The sequence below is a fragment of the Pan paniscus genome, chromosome 3 (assembly GCF_029289425.2).
Source record: "Pan paniscus chromosome 3, NHGRI_mPanPan1-v2.0_pri, whole genome shotgun sequence".
NCBI classification, from domain to species: Eukaryota; Metazoa; Chordata; class Mammalia; order Primates; family Hominidae; genus Pan; species Pan paniscus.
The window spans coordinates 79,351,064-79,367,184 of NC_073252.2; the positions used below are offsets into that span (position 1 = coordinate 79,351,064).

Consider the following 16,121-nt stretch of genomic DNA (forward strand, 5'->3'; position numbering starts at 1 on the left):
TCACTTCAGATGTCTGCTTTATTTCGATTGTTTTGATTGTTTTCTCCAGTCTTTACTCAGGTCCCTCCATGCATTCCAATGCATATGGAAGACCATATGCATTGCTCCAAAATTTCTGTAAAGCCTTATAGAACTAGCTTGTAATGCGAAACACGCAATTTTAAGACCCTGAATAACACATTTCTTTTTTATGAAGTGTCAGACTCAATATTTCTTCATTTTTATGGCCGAGAGTTGTAGAATGTCCAACCCAAATACATCTTCATCTTTTTCCATTGTTCATTTTTGTTTGTATAATCTGACTTTAGGGATTATAAATTATTTGAAGGAAATGGCGAGGTCTTATGTTTCTTTGGAGTCAAATCTATTATCGGCCATATTGCTAGGAACATAGTATATGCTTATGAAATAGCTGAGCTAGCCATGTGTTTCCTGGCTAATAGCATTTGGACCCGTAGTCCTGGGTTCAAATTCTGGCTCTGTCGTTTCTTACCCAGTAACTAGACATATTATTTAACCTTACTGAACTTTTTATTTCAGCTTTAAAATCAAGATAATAATAGAACCTAATCCTCATATAGTTGTGAAGACTGAATGAAATTATCCATATGAGGCCCCTAACATAGCCCTTAACACAAATGACCATGATCAAAACTTTAAGAATATTATTATCACCAATGTGAGGCTGTTCAAATAAAAGCCTCCAAAATTGACCATTGAAAATGAAAGCATTCTAATCGGTATTATTCATAGAAGTTACTAAAATGAATCCATAGTGGTGGCATATTATAGGACTTGGGTTATTTTAAGGTAGTTGCTTGAAATTAGAGTTCTGATTCTAAAAATGCTAACTAGAAAGAACAGGAATTCACTTATTCACACTTTCTTACAAGATTTAGGTTGTTGTACATTTTCTAAATCAGTGTGTATGATGAATAAAAATAACCTGTCAAATGACTTAAGCTGTCTTACGTGATTGAGCCTATTCTTTTTTTCTGAGATAGTGTTATGATATTTATGATATCTGTGTTAATAGTCAAGATGAAGAAGAGCAAGATGGTTTTCCAGAAGTACAGACGTCGCCTCTGCCGTCACCATTTCTTTCTGCCATCATAGCCGCCTTTCAGCCCGTGGCATATGATGATGAAGAGGAAGCCTGGCGCTGCCACGTCAATCAGATGCTGTCTGACACCGACGGGTCCTCTGCAGTGTTTACTTTTCATGTGTTTTCTAGGCTGTTTCAGGTCAGTGAGGTTCAGGGTTTCTGAATTCATATTATAGTTACCTAATCAAGTTACAGTTTTTCTTCTAAAATCAGCATCTCCGATTTTAATATTCCTACCAGTTTTAACAAATTTTTTTTTTCTAAGCTAATGGTATTACTTACATTGACACTGTGACATTGTGGTACTGCTGGTACATTACACAATGACTGGTAGAGATTTCTCCCCTAAGGCAATTAGAATAAAACTTCAAAACAACGTCTGATATGTTTTCTGCAGTATGCTTAGGCACCATCAGGATACCAAAGAAATAAAGGCCTAAGCTCTGCCTTCAGGGAGCTTACAGTTAATATATCATAAATCAGTTTATAATCAAGGCTTAAAGTAATGGACTAAAAGTGTCCATTGACTTTGTGAGGACCTTAAAATTTTTAGCTGTTAAGGTTGCTTCCTCCCCAATAATAAAGATAATACAAGCTAAAATTTATTGAGTACCCACTACTTGCTAGGCATTGTGCTAAAGGGCTTTACAGTAAGTGTTCTGACACCACAACTATGGAATGTAGATTTGATTTTCAGCACTCAGTGGAGAGGGAAACTAAGGCACAGAAAAATGCCACCATTTAAGTTATTATCCTCTGAACTATCTACCACCTTTCCTCCCTTTTCTCCTCCCAAATTTTGCCCATCTTGGAAGACTCAGCTAAATGCATTTTCTTACCGAAGCCTTCCCAACCACTCCAACCTCCAGTCTTTCTCATCCTGGAAGTTCTTTAGTGCTCATTAATGGGAGCGCTTATTTAATTCTGTACTTATTGCATCACTACTTGGTTTTTCTACTCATATTCTTATTGATGTTGTAAGTTTCATGATGGCTGAAAGTGTGGATTTATGCTTTTTATTTTAATCATAATGCCACCTAACAGTGCAACACATATATAAGTAGGTATACTTTAACCATTGATATAATAATTATACTACTGATAATATAGTCTAATTGATTGACTTACTATGAGTCAGGCACTGTCTGTTTTATGGAAATGAATATTCTTGGACTCTGAGAAGATATTACTCTTAATACATTTTTATGACTTTACCTAAAGTTAAGCCAGATGGCAGCCCATAGCCAAGAATAGTAAACTACATTTACTGAAAGTTTCTTTCAGGTAATAACTTTTGATGAACAACTTCCTCAAGACAGGTGAGGACTTTCATTGCTAAGAATGTACAGCATGCATCCATCTGTCTGCCCCCTGATGAAAAAAATCTCAGGAATAGGGAGATGAACGGCATATATCATTTTTTCAGTAATACTATTTTGTAAATTTTTGTTTCTTTTTAGAAATTAATGTTTTCTAAGGAAATACCTAAAAATATGGATTTATAGATCAATGATTAAAGTTCTATATATCATTATAATTTTAAAATAAAAGTCTACCCTATTATGCTTCTTTACTTAAAGGTGAAAAAAGGCCTTCTTATGAAACACTAAACTCTTTCTTCTGCTTTTCTCCATAGACAATTCAAAGAAAGTTTGGAGAAATAACTAATGAGGCAGTCAGCTTTCTTGGTGATAGTCTGCAACGCATTGGTACCAAATTTAAAAGTTCCTTGGAAGTGATGATGCTGTGTTCAGAATGCCCAACAGTCTTTGTGGATGCTGAAACAGTAAGTTTTTACATGCAGGTTTATTATAAAGACTACATTGGAATGGCATCATTCAGTAAGTCTTTTTTTCTAAGTAATTCTGAATTTTATGGTATAAAGGTTCGTATTTTCAACATGATTATAAATATTTGGCAAACTACAATTCTAGTATATTAGGTGCAGCAACTTGTGACTATTTCTGATTCTGATTCCTTCCTGCCCTTACCCTCTACAGAGTCCTAGATGGGAAAACTAAAAAGTCATGCTCTAGAGATGGGTAATTTTTATATTCTTAAATAAAAATGGGTAGGAGATGCCTAAACCTCCACCCGTGAAATACCCAGGCCTCCTGGTTCATTTCCTGATTTATTTCTAAGCACACTTCTAGATTATATATTAAGATATTTAAAGAACTAAGGTTTAAAAAGCTTCAAGGTTGATACCTTTGAGGTATGTACTGGTCTGGCATGACGTCTTTGAAAACACTTGAGGATGTCCTTCCTGACCCTCCTCAAGTCCCACTGCACTCCTACTCTGTTCCAGTGAGAGCTCAGCTCTAAGTATGGGACAGAGTAGAGTTAAGAGAATATCCAAAAACCAACTAACAGGTATTCCATGACTGAAAAGTCTCATGATTTTGTGAGTCTCATGATTTCAATCAGAAATGGTAACCTGGATCAATACTTCTGATTTGACAGCTGATGTCATGTGGTTTGCTGGAAACACTCAAGTTTGGTGTTTTGGAGTTGCAAGAACACCTGGATACATACAATGTGAAAAGAGAAGCCGCTGAGCAGGTCAGTCTCTTTTTACCATGTGCGAAAAGTGGTTTGCTCTTGACACTGGAAGGGTAATCCTGGCAGCAGAATAGCCCAGACAGAAAAGAAGACCTCTCAGCACCTGCCTCAGGGTTTTCCTGAGAGCAGCAGGTTCTTTGAGCTCTCTATCCAGCAAATTCCTACCTTTGGCTTTTAAAAATCAGTCCTCTAACAGCACAATGGAAAACCATAGCTTTGTAAAAAGCTTCTCTGTGGAGACTGTGTCACTGCTGTCAACATTCCAAGTGGGGAAATTGAAGCAGTATTTCTCAGTGCATTAGAGAATTGTGGTCTAGGAAATCCACAACCTCTGACAAAGCTGTAATCTTTTTCCCATGATGTGTACATGTACATGGGCAAGCAGTGGGAGAAAAAAGCATGTAGTGAATTAGACAATTACCTCCTAAGAAAGGCTTCTTCAAGTCCAATCTGGCATTGAAAACAGAGTAGCTCTGTTCCTTCCCTAAGAGTAAATCCAGCACATTTTCAATTGGGAGGGACAGAAGAACAAAAAATAATTTCTCTCTTTCACACAAACTGCATACAGTAGGCAATTATTTTTCTAGATGGGTCTTTCATTAATAAGTAGTAAATATCTGTGACATGTATAGACCTATGAAAAATGAAGTGTGTGGTGGTATCTCATGGTACTATTTTGCATTTCCCTGATGACTAATATTTGAGCCCCTTTTCAAATGGATCTCTTCATTTAAGATATTTTGTGAATTGTGGCTTCAAGTACATTGCTCATTTTTGTAAATCGATTGGGTTTTTCTTACTGATTTGTAGGGGCTCTTTATCCTAAATGCAAGCCCTTTTTTGGATGTATGTATTGCGAAGATTATTCCTTCTCTGTAGCTAGCAGTTTTGCTATCTTAGTAGCATTTTTTGATGAACAGAAGTTTTTAATTTTAATAAGTCTAGGTTATCAGCCTTTTCCATCATGGTTATGGTTTTTCTATCTTCAGAAATCATTGCCTACTAGAAGCAAAGGTAGATTGTTAAAATACTGGTCCCAATGAATCATGCTTCTCTGTCGCCACACCCCTTTGCAATGTGACTTTGCTGTTCTTCCCATGAAGAGACAGAGTCCATTTCACCATCTCTTAAATTTGGGATGGCCTTGTGATTTGCTCTAACCAATCAAGTTCAGAAGCAACGCTGTGTAACTTCCAAGACTAGTCCTGAAGTGGTCTTTTGTGGTGTCTGCTTTTGCCATCATACTGGTCGGAGTGCAAACTGGGATAAACTCTGGGAAACTATTTGACCTCTAGCCTGCTGGAAGATGAGGCCATGTAGGGGAGAACAGAGGCGTTCCATTGACAGTCAGTGTGCAAGACATATGAGTGAAGCCAACTTGGAACTTCAACCCTGCCGCTTCCCCAATCAAGCCATCAATGACTATAGACTCATGAGTGACCCTAGGCAAGACCAGAAGAAACTCCCAGCCAGCACATAGATTCATTTTGGTTGTTTGAAGCCATTAAGTTTTAGGGTGGTTGGTTTTAAAGCAATAGATACCATTTATAATAGGAAAATATCAAATACCTACAAATAAATCTGTCTAAAGATATGCTGTACCTCTATACAGAAAACTGCAAATATTGAGAAAAATGAAAGACCACCTAAATGGAGGACTATATACCATGTTTATCAATTAGAAGACTCAATATGGTAAAGATGTCATTTTCCCCCAAAATGGTCTATAGGTTTAATGCAGTCTCATTCAAAATCTCAGATGGTATATTAATGGAAATTGACAAGCTGATTCTAAAATTTATATGGATATTCAAACAACTAATAATGCTTACAAACTTCTTGAACACAGGTTAGCAAACTACAGCTGTCAAGTTATATCTGGCCCACTGCCTATTTTTGTAAATAAAATTAGTAGAAAACAGCTATCTGGTTTACTTACATATTGTCCATGGCTATGTTTGCACTGTAACAATTAAATAGTTACAAAGACTATATGTTTTGCAAAGCCTAAAATATTTACTGTCTGCCCTATTTAATTTTCCCATTCGTTTTTGAGTTATACATTCTTTTTATTATTATTCAAGACTGCTAAGGCTCACAGGTGAATTGAATTATTTTTCTCTCCCCAGCAATGAGAGACCAGCGGTCTCTGCCGACCTTCTCAGTCTCCCAGGGGCTGCTGTGTGGTTTTGTAGCCTCTCCCCCTGCAGATAATAAACAGGACCAGCAAGTGTTCTAAGGCGAGACTGCACAGAGACTATTGGGGTCACTTCTCTGCAGTTCTCTTTTCTCCAGGATATTGGCCCTCAATATCTCATGATCTATCTAATCTATCTATCATCATCTATCTATCTATCTATCTTTGAAAACTCTTTTCCCAGCCCAGTGAAACTGTAGGGCATAAACTCTAGGCCACTGCTTTCTGTTCAGCCTCTATGCGCAGGGACGTGAATATGAATACACCTAGAGTAGAGTAAGCACTGGGGTGGGTATTGGGCTCACTCCGGTACTTTTCTCTAACTAACTGTTTGAGTGAGTTTTGGCCGATAGGATTCAGCTTCCATCATTGTCCTTGCAGGATTGGTCTTCTTTTATACAGGCTACTCCATCACACCCAGAAGTAGAACCTCGACAGTTAAAAATTTTAACCTTCATTTGAACCTTGAATAAAGAAAATGCCGTGACAGGAAGACTGATTAGATGTGAACTGGAGGGTGTTCTGAGCACAAACTACCGTGTCTTGTATGCTCTGGCTGGAAAGGTGTGGACCTGTATCTCTCAGGCCAGTGTGCAGCCACAGGACTATATGGTTGGGGTTTGTCTTTTAACAGAATAAAAATCAGCAATAATTATTTTGAATAGTGCCCCCCAAAAGGCTGTATCATTAGGTACACAGTATAAAAATAAGCCATTAAATAATCAACTGAAATTATTTTCAAATTAGTATACTTGGACAAACTGGACAAGATAAGGCATAATTAAGTGTATAAATATTTTAACATTTTGTATGAATAAAGATTAATGCACAGGTTCCATGTTAGATGTCAACTGCATTTTGCTGATACAAAGAAATCCACTGATAGCTTTTGACAATGGCTGCCATCAGCTGTATCTCACTAGAAAAGCTTAACATGTTTTTCTTCAGAGATGCTGTCAAGCAAATAGCCTAAGGGCCGGTGAAATCTGAGAGACTGGAATAAAAGGAAAATAAGGTCAAAGAGATCATTTTTGAAATAACTGAAATGTCTAATTTTAATTCTTTGTGGGTACAACATAAGCTACAATAGAGAATGTTAAATGTCGAATACTAAAATACTTTCAGAGTAGCTGCTTAATGCAGCTAGTCTGAGTTTCTCAAAGTCCTAATGATTTCATATATATATATATATATATATATATAAGTTGTATTGTTTAATAGTATAATTTAAAAAAAAGAACTTAGAAGTCAAAACAACTGATAATATCAAACTGTCCAAAGCTAGGAGCTTACCTGGAATGCACTTAGCTTTTACTTCAGCTTGGAAATTCTGTGAGTCCAGCGTTCTTTCTTTTCTACTATACCACGGTGCTATTGTTTTATTTATATTTTGCTGAAGAAAATGTACTTTATTTTTGAAGTATTCCTTTTTTTTATTTTATTTTTTTAGAGACAGGGTCTCCCTATGTTGCCCAGGATGGTCTTGAACTCCTGCCCTCAAGCAGTCCTCCCCGCTCAGCCTCCCAAAGCTCTGGGATTACAGGCAGGAGCCACCACACCCAGCCTGTACTTTTATATCAACATTAGGAATACCCCCAGAGAAGGAAAAACCACATTTGGCTTCTACATCCAGTATTGTTTGGAAATAAATAACATGTTTGTCATTCATTACTGTCCAAAAAGAAAGAAAAGAAAAACAAGACTTAAAATGGATCTTGATTGCCGGTTCACAAATTTAAAACTGACACTAGTCTTCTGAGAATTACACTTCTCATAAGCAAACAGACCTACTTAATTCTAAGTTGTCTTTATTAAATTGATCAGAGGGGAAGCACATCTTTCCTTTCCCCGTCTTACGTTACACAAAGGTCAGGCATAGGTTGTAAAGATTTTCATAAAACCTGCAAAATGAAGAATATCCTTTACTGAAATGGAACATCACAGGTCCCTAGAATGGAATGGGTTTTGTTAGTATAGCTGTCACAAGTGTGTGCCTCTTGTTACATTAATGCTATCCCTGCTTTTGTTAGTTCCATATAAATGATTTGGCTTGAATGGAGATAAAAGTCTAGGTCTACAACCAATCCTAGAACTTCAAGTTAACTTTAAGTTTGGTGTTGTATATGGACAGGCTGTTACACTACCCATTTTACTGTGCATATTAAACGTTACTGTTACTTATTTTTAGTGGCTAGATGATTGTAAGAGGACATTTGGTGCCAAAGAAGACATGTATAGGATAAACACAGATGCACAAGTAAGTTTCTTGTTTTTGCAACATACATTTTCTGTATCAGGTAAAACAATGCATGTGTTCAAATATCCTTATTTGATTATTTCTAAAAATAAAGAATATTTGTAAAACTTTTCATTTTGGTTATCAAAACAATCTTTGTAAAAGCTCAATGAAATACTGGTTTCATAATGAAAAATTCACTTTAATAAAAATGAACGACCAGCTTGTGACTGAAGCTTAATAACATTCAATAGATAAGCTTGATGGATATCTGGACAGTCCAGGTCGGCTTTTAGTTGCATGTGCCTCTTAAAGAAAAATTTGTCCCATGTTAGTATTCTGCTATTCTGTTAGATAAATTGGTCAAGAAAGCAAACCTAAGAATAATGTGATATAATATATCCATGTTAAAGGTAAAATTAGAATTGGATAAATTATAATGTTTTTCTTTAATATAAGACTCAGTGAAAACAACAGCATTATATTTTCTTAGAAAGGTGCACATACATAAACACATACATTGTAGTAAGTGAGGATAAGTTAGGGCCTACAAATTATTCCAATGGAAGTGCAGCTTCACAGGGGAAAATACATTCGTCAACTGAAATTTATTTCCATTTGACATCAGAATTCCAGTCTTTTATATTCTACCTTTGGTTATATTATTACAGATTTCTAGTGTCTGTAAAGGTTATACTATTATTAGGTTATACTATTATAGTAAAAAGTTGAAGTTCTGCAAAAACTGCAGTGTTGAGAAAATAATTAGTATACTCGCTAAGTGTTAACTATTTGCCAGCCTCTATAGTTTCTTTATCCTTACAACTCAGGCAAGTAGTTGCTCTAATTATCCTGGTTTTGAAGATGAGGAAACTGAGGTTCAGAGAAGCTAATTTATCTAAAATCAGCAAATAGTGAAACCAAGACTGAAACCTAGGCAGGCTGACTCCAAATCCTGCACTAATGTTAAAAAGAAACTGCTAAGTCATCTATGTAAAGAAATGAAGATAAGGAATTAACCCTAGACCAGAATCCTTTGGTTCTAATTCTGTCTTTGCCACTGTTTAACTGCATCACTTCGGCAAGTAATGTAACCTTTTTTCCTACAAAAACTAGGTGTTTATATTAAGTGATTTTTTTATATCCCCTCTACCTTGAAGAAAATTATATCCATCTTAAGATCAAGTCAGTTAACATAGCTTGAGGTTTTCTACTAAGTGGAAACTGAACGTTTAACACTTTCATTTATATTTCAGCTCACCTTTCATATTCAACTGTTTTGAGGGTGGAAGACCCTTTTTATGCAATTTGATCTGTCCTTGTGTACCAGTCTTGTCTTTTGCATAATAAGCAGTCAAATATTTGTTAGATGAATAAAAGAATGTGCAAATTTTAATATACTTTAAAATGTGCATATATATATATACACACACACACTCATCCACAAAAACTGCACTGTTACCATATTTAGAGTAATTGCTGGTAATTCAGAGCTGTAAAATTCATTACATTTGTGTTATTTCCTATAATTACGATCATAAACTTTATCAGCAGTTTATGTTCCATTACATCCCAAAGTAGAGGCTATACATATATGCTTGTAGAATCAGTTCTACTTTATTTGTGCTAATAGAAGTGAGGAAAGGTATTTAAAATTCAAATTGTTAATTTCCATATGAAATAAACTGTATGAACTAAACCCTCAGAAATTTAGATATGGAATATGGTTGACCTTGGATTGTGCTCAACTGATGTTTATTGGATGAGCATCCACATAATTTATGGTAAGCAGCATGGAGCTAAAAAGTTCACCTTTGCTTATTTAGCAAATCCCTTCTAAATTGATAGGAATAAACTTTATGAAAAACAGTCCTTCACAGGAAACTATTTAGAAAAGCAGGCTTAAGAATGACTTTTAGAAGATACATTTACAGTGTAACAATTGTTGTTTTAGTTAGAAGTCATTCTCCTCATAAGAGACCAGATCCAAGTTGCTGTACATGTTTTCATATAGTTTTTAAGATGGTTCATAAATTTTTACTCTGTGTTTTACATACATTATGTTGATTCAAACCTAGTCGGGTTAAGTTTCTGAAACTTACTGAAGTATATTTGGAATGCAATTTAGAACATGCATCTGCTTTTGATATTCCACCCTGTGGCTCAGCACCAGTTATGGCAAAGTAGGACCTAATTAGACAGTAAAGGATAGGAAGCCTGGAATGAGCCACCCTGGAGATAATCTTTTGATGGTGATGGATAAGTATTTATTATGTACGATTATAAGCCTCTTTTCTGAGAAGTAACAGTAATTAATTTGTTTATTATTTTCTAATCATAAGTTTTCCAGTTTACAAATGGAAGTTTTATTACAGTTGGGTTTTGGTTTTTTTTTTTTTAAACCTGGATAGCCAAATTTACCAAGATCACAATAGTTCAGTTTTATTCATTGTAGCTTTTACACAGAAATAAGTCATAGCCTAAATGTAATTTATTATTTGGCAAAGTGTTTAAAAATACCCTGAATCATTGCAGTAAATGTCTAAAAAGTTTTATTCTGGAAATAACTTTGTATAATTTTCTTTGGGGTATAAATATATGTTCTTCAGTTTACCTGGAACATCTGTGACCCTAGTTAAAATGATTTCTTACACTAATTCTTGGTCTTTTTCTTCCTTTGTATTTTTTGTGACCTGATCACCTTCTTGCTTAGCAAATGGAAATACTAGCAGTAAGTGACCTGTCTTGATTTATAGACTACTCACCCTTGCCAGACAAACTGGTTTTCATCTGCCATTTGTCCATTTGTGACCCAGCAATGTTTTCTCATAGACTACTTTACAAGTAGTATGTGCTTCAGTTTTGCAAAGCCCTAATCCACGAAATGTTGGTTCTTTTAAAATAGTGAGATGTTAAAATACATAAAATTAGCAGTCACCTTTTTCTTAAACATATCTCCTCTTAAATTTCTTAATTTAAAAAATCAAAGTGCATAACTTTTTTTTTTTTTTTGAGATGGAGTCTTGCTCTGTTGCCCAGGCTGGAGGGCAGTGGCATGATCTCGGCTCACTGCAACCTCTGCCTCCCAGGTTCAAGCGATTCTCCTGCCTCAGCTTCCGCAGTAGCTGGGATTACATACACCCACCACCATGCCCAGCTAATTATTTTTTGTATTTTTAGTAGAGACGTGGTTTCACCACATTGGCCAGGCTGGTTTCAAACTCCTGAGCTCAAGTGATCTGCCCACCTCGGCCTCCCAAAGTGCTAGGATTACAGGCGTGAGCCACCGTGCTCGGCCCACGTTGTTAATTTCATAGTTTCATTTCAATGAGATTACCAAGTGGTTTTCTTTAGAAAAATGACCTCACTTTAAAAGACAGCTTTTCTTACTTTTTAGGTAAGAGGTTATCCGGTTTCACTTTGCTTTATCAAGCATTTGTTGATAAATGCAGTGAGATCTACATCTCAATGAGGGCAAAAGTCTTTGCATTTGTTGATTATTTTAATTATGAATTTAAAGTTTTAAATTCTAATGAATCCTTTTTAAAGTATCCTATTAATTGCCTGCTGAAACAGTCTATTTGTAGAATGTGAAAATGTGCTTAACATTAAAACTGAATTATGTAACCAGCAGTGATATTTGTTTTTATTTTAATCTTAGTCTTTAAAGCATATTTCACCTGCCTTTCATCAGCTTCATACCATATTAACTTCCTTACTGCAGAAAAATAAACGACAAGACAATTTTAACTATAAATTTCCATTGGAAATATGCTGTCTAGAAAATAACACCTAAATTTAATGTAATGTTATTTATTTCTAGGAATTGGAGCTCTGCCGAAGATTATACAAATTGCATTTTCAATTGCTGCTTCTGTTCCAGGCCTACTGTAAACTTATCAACCAAGTAAATACGATAAAAAATGAAGCAGAGGTAAATATTCAGTTGTATTAGGCATCAGTAACTGATTCTTAAAAAATTTTAAAATATACATCTATTACTTGTTAAAATAGCTTAAGTCAAAAGTCACTTAGAGTGAGTCTTTTTTCTTTTCAGTTAAGGAATAATTTGTTTTTTAATGATGTGCTATGTCAGGACCTATGAGTAAATAAGACAGCAGATATCCAGCAGTTGTAAAAGGTTCAAGACCTTAAAGGTTTCCATAGTAGAAACAGATCATCTATAATCAAAAGTCAAGTAAAAGCCAGGGATGGTGGCACATACCTATAGTCCTAGTTACTCGAAAGTCTGAGCTGGGATGATGACTTGAGCCCAGGAGTTAGAAGCTGTAGTGAGCTGTGATTGCAGCACTGCACTCCAGCATAGGTGACAGAGCAAGACCCTGTCTCAGAAAATCAAAATAGTTAAACAGAGCATATCAGTTCAATAAAGACATAAAACTGTATCATCAACCCCCCTCCCTCAACATGTTATTCGTATTTCTATAGCTTTTTTTTTTTTTTTTTTTTTTTTGAGGCAGAGTCTCCTTCTTTTGCCCAGGCTGCGGTGCAATGGCATGATCTCAACTCACTGCAACTTCCACCTCCTGGGTTCAAGCAATTCTCCTGCCTCAGCCTCCCAAGCAGCTGGGACTACCAGTGTGCACCACCACACCCAGCTAACTTTTTTGTATTTTTAGTAGAGACGGGGTTTGACCATGTTGGCCAGGCTGGTCTCAAACTCCTGACCTCAGGTGACCCACTGCATTGGCCTGCCAAAGTGCTGGGATTACAGGCATAAGCCACCGTGCCCAGCCCACATTGTTACAGTTTTATTAGTGCACACAAGAAAAAACATGTTAAAAAACACTTTGAATGTTGAAAATCAATACATAGCCTCAAAGATGCTAACTTTAGTCTTCCCCCCCCCCCGCCCTCGTCATCTGCTGGTAATAAAACTATCACTGGGGAAATGATTTAATTTCTTAGTCATTAAATCTGTAAAAAGAAATATATATATATTTATTTTTTATATAAAAATACCCTGGGGTAAATAATCTTTTAAAATCTAAAGACTTTACTGTTGTATAGTTTTCATGATCCCCCATAACAGTAAATGTACTTTTACTATCCAAAATGTAGTAATATTAAAACCAATATAGACATTTATTACAACTTGTTGCTTTATCAAGAACATTTAATTTCAAGACTACTATTTGGTGGAATTTATTTGCTCCTACAGAATGGAGTACTTGAAATATTAACTGCCCTTTCTTCCAAGACAAACATTTTAAAATAATCTTTAAGAGCAACAGTGCTACTGCCATCAGGTATATTCTTGTAGCCAACTAAATGTTTTTGTTACCAAACATACGAATAGATCCTTAAAGATGTATTTGTTTTAGGTCATCAACATGTCAGAGGAACTTGCCCAACTGGAAAGTATCCTCAAAGAAGCTGAGTCCGCTTCCGAAAACGAAGAAATTGACATTTCCAAAGCTGCACAAACTACTATAGAAACTGCCATTCATTCTTTAATTGAAACTTTGAAAAATAAGGAATTTATATCAGCTGTAGCACAAGTCAAAGCTTTCAGGTAAAACGTGACGGGATTTAAAGGTGATGCCTTTAAATTAGACAGGAAGTTTAGTAATACTAGGTTTTCATTTTCAATTTGCTGTTTCCATATCATGTCTTTGTGAAAGAAAAACATGAGTATTTTTAACGGTTGCCACTGAAATGATACCAATTTTAGATTTCACTTTCAGATGGTACTTTGAAAGTGAATTCAGGTGGTACTTTGACTAATATTTGCTCAAATATTAAAACAGATCATGTTATTCACAAGGAAATGTTGTTGTTATAGGTATTTAACTTAAATTGAGTTAGTCTTAACTATTGCCTAAGTCTCAGAACTGAAAAACTATTGTGTATTTTCAGATCTCTCTGGCCCAGTGATATCTTTGGCAGTTGTGAAGATGACCCTGTACAGACACTGTTACATATATATTTCCATCATCAGACGCTGGGCCAGACAGGAAGCTTTGCAGTTATAGGCTCTAACCTGGACATGTCAGAAGCCAACTACAAACTGATGGAACTTAATCTAGAAATAAGAGAGTCTCTACGCATGGTGCAATCATACCAACTTCTAGCACAGGCCAAACCAATGGGAAATATGGTGAGCACTGGATTCTGAGAGACACTTCAGGCCTTTAGGAAAGAAACTAAACTGAAGATGATGAAGAATATTAACCAAGCACCTTTTATGGACCCTTGCATTCACTGATAACTTTCTGGCAGCATCTACTTTTTAGTGTAACTAATGTCAAACTGTATCAAAAACAAAGATCTGAAAGAAAAAAACATCTGATATTTTAACAGCTGCCAATATCTCCCACAATAACTGTATGAAGAAGGAATTTTTTAATTACTTAACCTACGTGAAAAGAAAAGGGCTAAAAGTGATGCCTACAAATACATTACTTTCTGGGGAAAGAAAAGAATTCCAAGAATGTTTGCAATAATGGCCTCCAATACTGAAACAACCAAAAGCAGGTGAAATGAGGCTGAAATCAAGGCTGTTTCATTTTAGCTGAAGACCTGCAAAGCTGCTTGGATTTCTAGCAGTTGAAAACCTAACCTGCAATTGATGCTTAATCATCCATCCACATGAACATGCAGTCAGCTATACGCATCAAGACTCGTTTGCAAAAACCATTGATTTTTCAGTATGTGGGATAAGGGTTTGGGTTTTTTTGTTTTTTGGTCTGTATAAGGAATTACGTGTGTGTGAGTTGGGATGTATGGATATGTGATAGTCATATTTTCAAGGTATGGATGTTTGGTGATAACGTCTCAGAGCATGCCTAAAAGAGCACTGCAAGATTATTTTTGAAGAAATGTTATTTTATTAGATCTAACTCTTCATAGTATGTAAATGTTAGAACATTTTAATAATATTTTAAAACTGGGCTTTCCCAGTATTTCAAAAAGAAATAATATATCTGTTAACGTTATTGGAATGCTGCTCAGTTCTCTGATCAGTGCTTATGTTACGATTGTTGATAACTAACCAAAGTAGATGCCTGCAGAGACTTTAAAATGTAAAATAAAGATGTATGCTGCCTGTCAGCTATTCTCATTAGAAAAGTTTTAACTTATTTTACTCCATATAGAAACTGTAGAGACTAAAACCAGTTATTTTCTTGTACATTTGTGCCATGCACTGTTATACAAGAATAGGTGTACAAAGCTAAAGAAAAATTGTGGTCATTGATGATGGAATATATGACTTGCAGGCTTTGAAGTCTGCAGAATTCAAGAAAAGAGCTGCAAATGCATTTTTGTATCTTTATTCAGGACTCACATGCTTTACCCTAAAGAAACCTGGGGCTAGGGGAAATGAAAGGAAGCCCGAAGACTGACTACCAAAACATGCAATATACTTATTCACTGTCTAAGTCTGTAGTATAACATGAACTGGAGTCTCTATCCTTTTCTAAAATCGCATTTTGTAAGAAAAGAAAGAAAAAAAAAAAAAAGAATGTAGTCCCACAACTCCTGATTTGAAAGAAACACCTTGTATTTTTTATATACATCTCTTATCCACTGTGACTTTTCTTTTAAACTGGGCTCTGTGATTCCAGAGTTTAGAATGTAGAAATGAAATGCTTAGCTTTACCTTTTCTTGGGGGGTGTGGACCCTGCCAGAAATGTAATTATGTATGCTCAAGTGCATTAATTGAAGGCACTGTGCACACCATTGGACTGCTGACCACAGTTAGTTACATTTCCAGTAAAATTTCGTAACTGGTCACGGCTCATTCATAATCACTGTATTTTTTGACCCTGATAAAGACAATTATTTTGATGGTGTTCTGGTACTGTAAGTGGTATCCTTTAAATTATTTAAAACTTTTGGGTGTGTGGCAGGCAGAGAGGGATGGCGTCCAGAGATACATCACACTTTACATCCTATCTTACTGTCCTCTGTTTTTCTCACCCTCCTTACATCCTTTTTGTTAAAAATAAAAAGCATTGTAGCTGTTGGTTTGTGTTGTATTTTAACAAAGAATGAA

General features: G+C 35.6%; 1 protein-coding gene across 3 annotated transcripts in view; it reads left to right on the forward strand.

Annotated features, from left to right (window-relative positions):
- Positions 1-16,091, forward strand: part of FRYL (FRY like transcription coactivator) — a 157,791-nt gene extending 141,700 nt beyond the window's left edge. For 2 of the 3 annotated variants that reach the window (XM_055111564.2, XM_055111565.2), the window contains 8 exons: positions 1,037-1,244; positions 2,742-2,891; positions 3,569-3,667; positions 8,053-8,121; positions 10,814-10,831; positions 11,924-12,034; positions 13,446-13,636; positions 13,981-16,091. In XM_055111564.2, the coding sequence (XP_054967539.1) occupies positions 1,037-1,244; positions 2,742-2,891; positions 3,569-3,667; positions 8,053-8,121; positions 10,814-10,831; positions 11,924-12,034; positions 13,446-13,636; positions 13,981-14,239 (1,105 nt within the window). In that variant the 3' untranslated portion in view covers positions 14,240-16,091. The remainder of the gene's footprint in view (positions 1-1,036; positions 1,245-2,741; positions 2,892-3,568; positions 3,668-8,052; positions 8,122-10,813; positions 10,832-11,923; positions 12,035-13,445; positions 13,637-13,980) is intronic. The other variant, XM_055111566.2, reaches the window with a different exon arrangement.
- Positions 16,092-16,121: the final 30 nt, after the last annotated feature.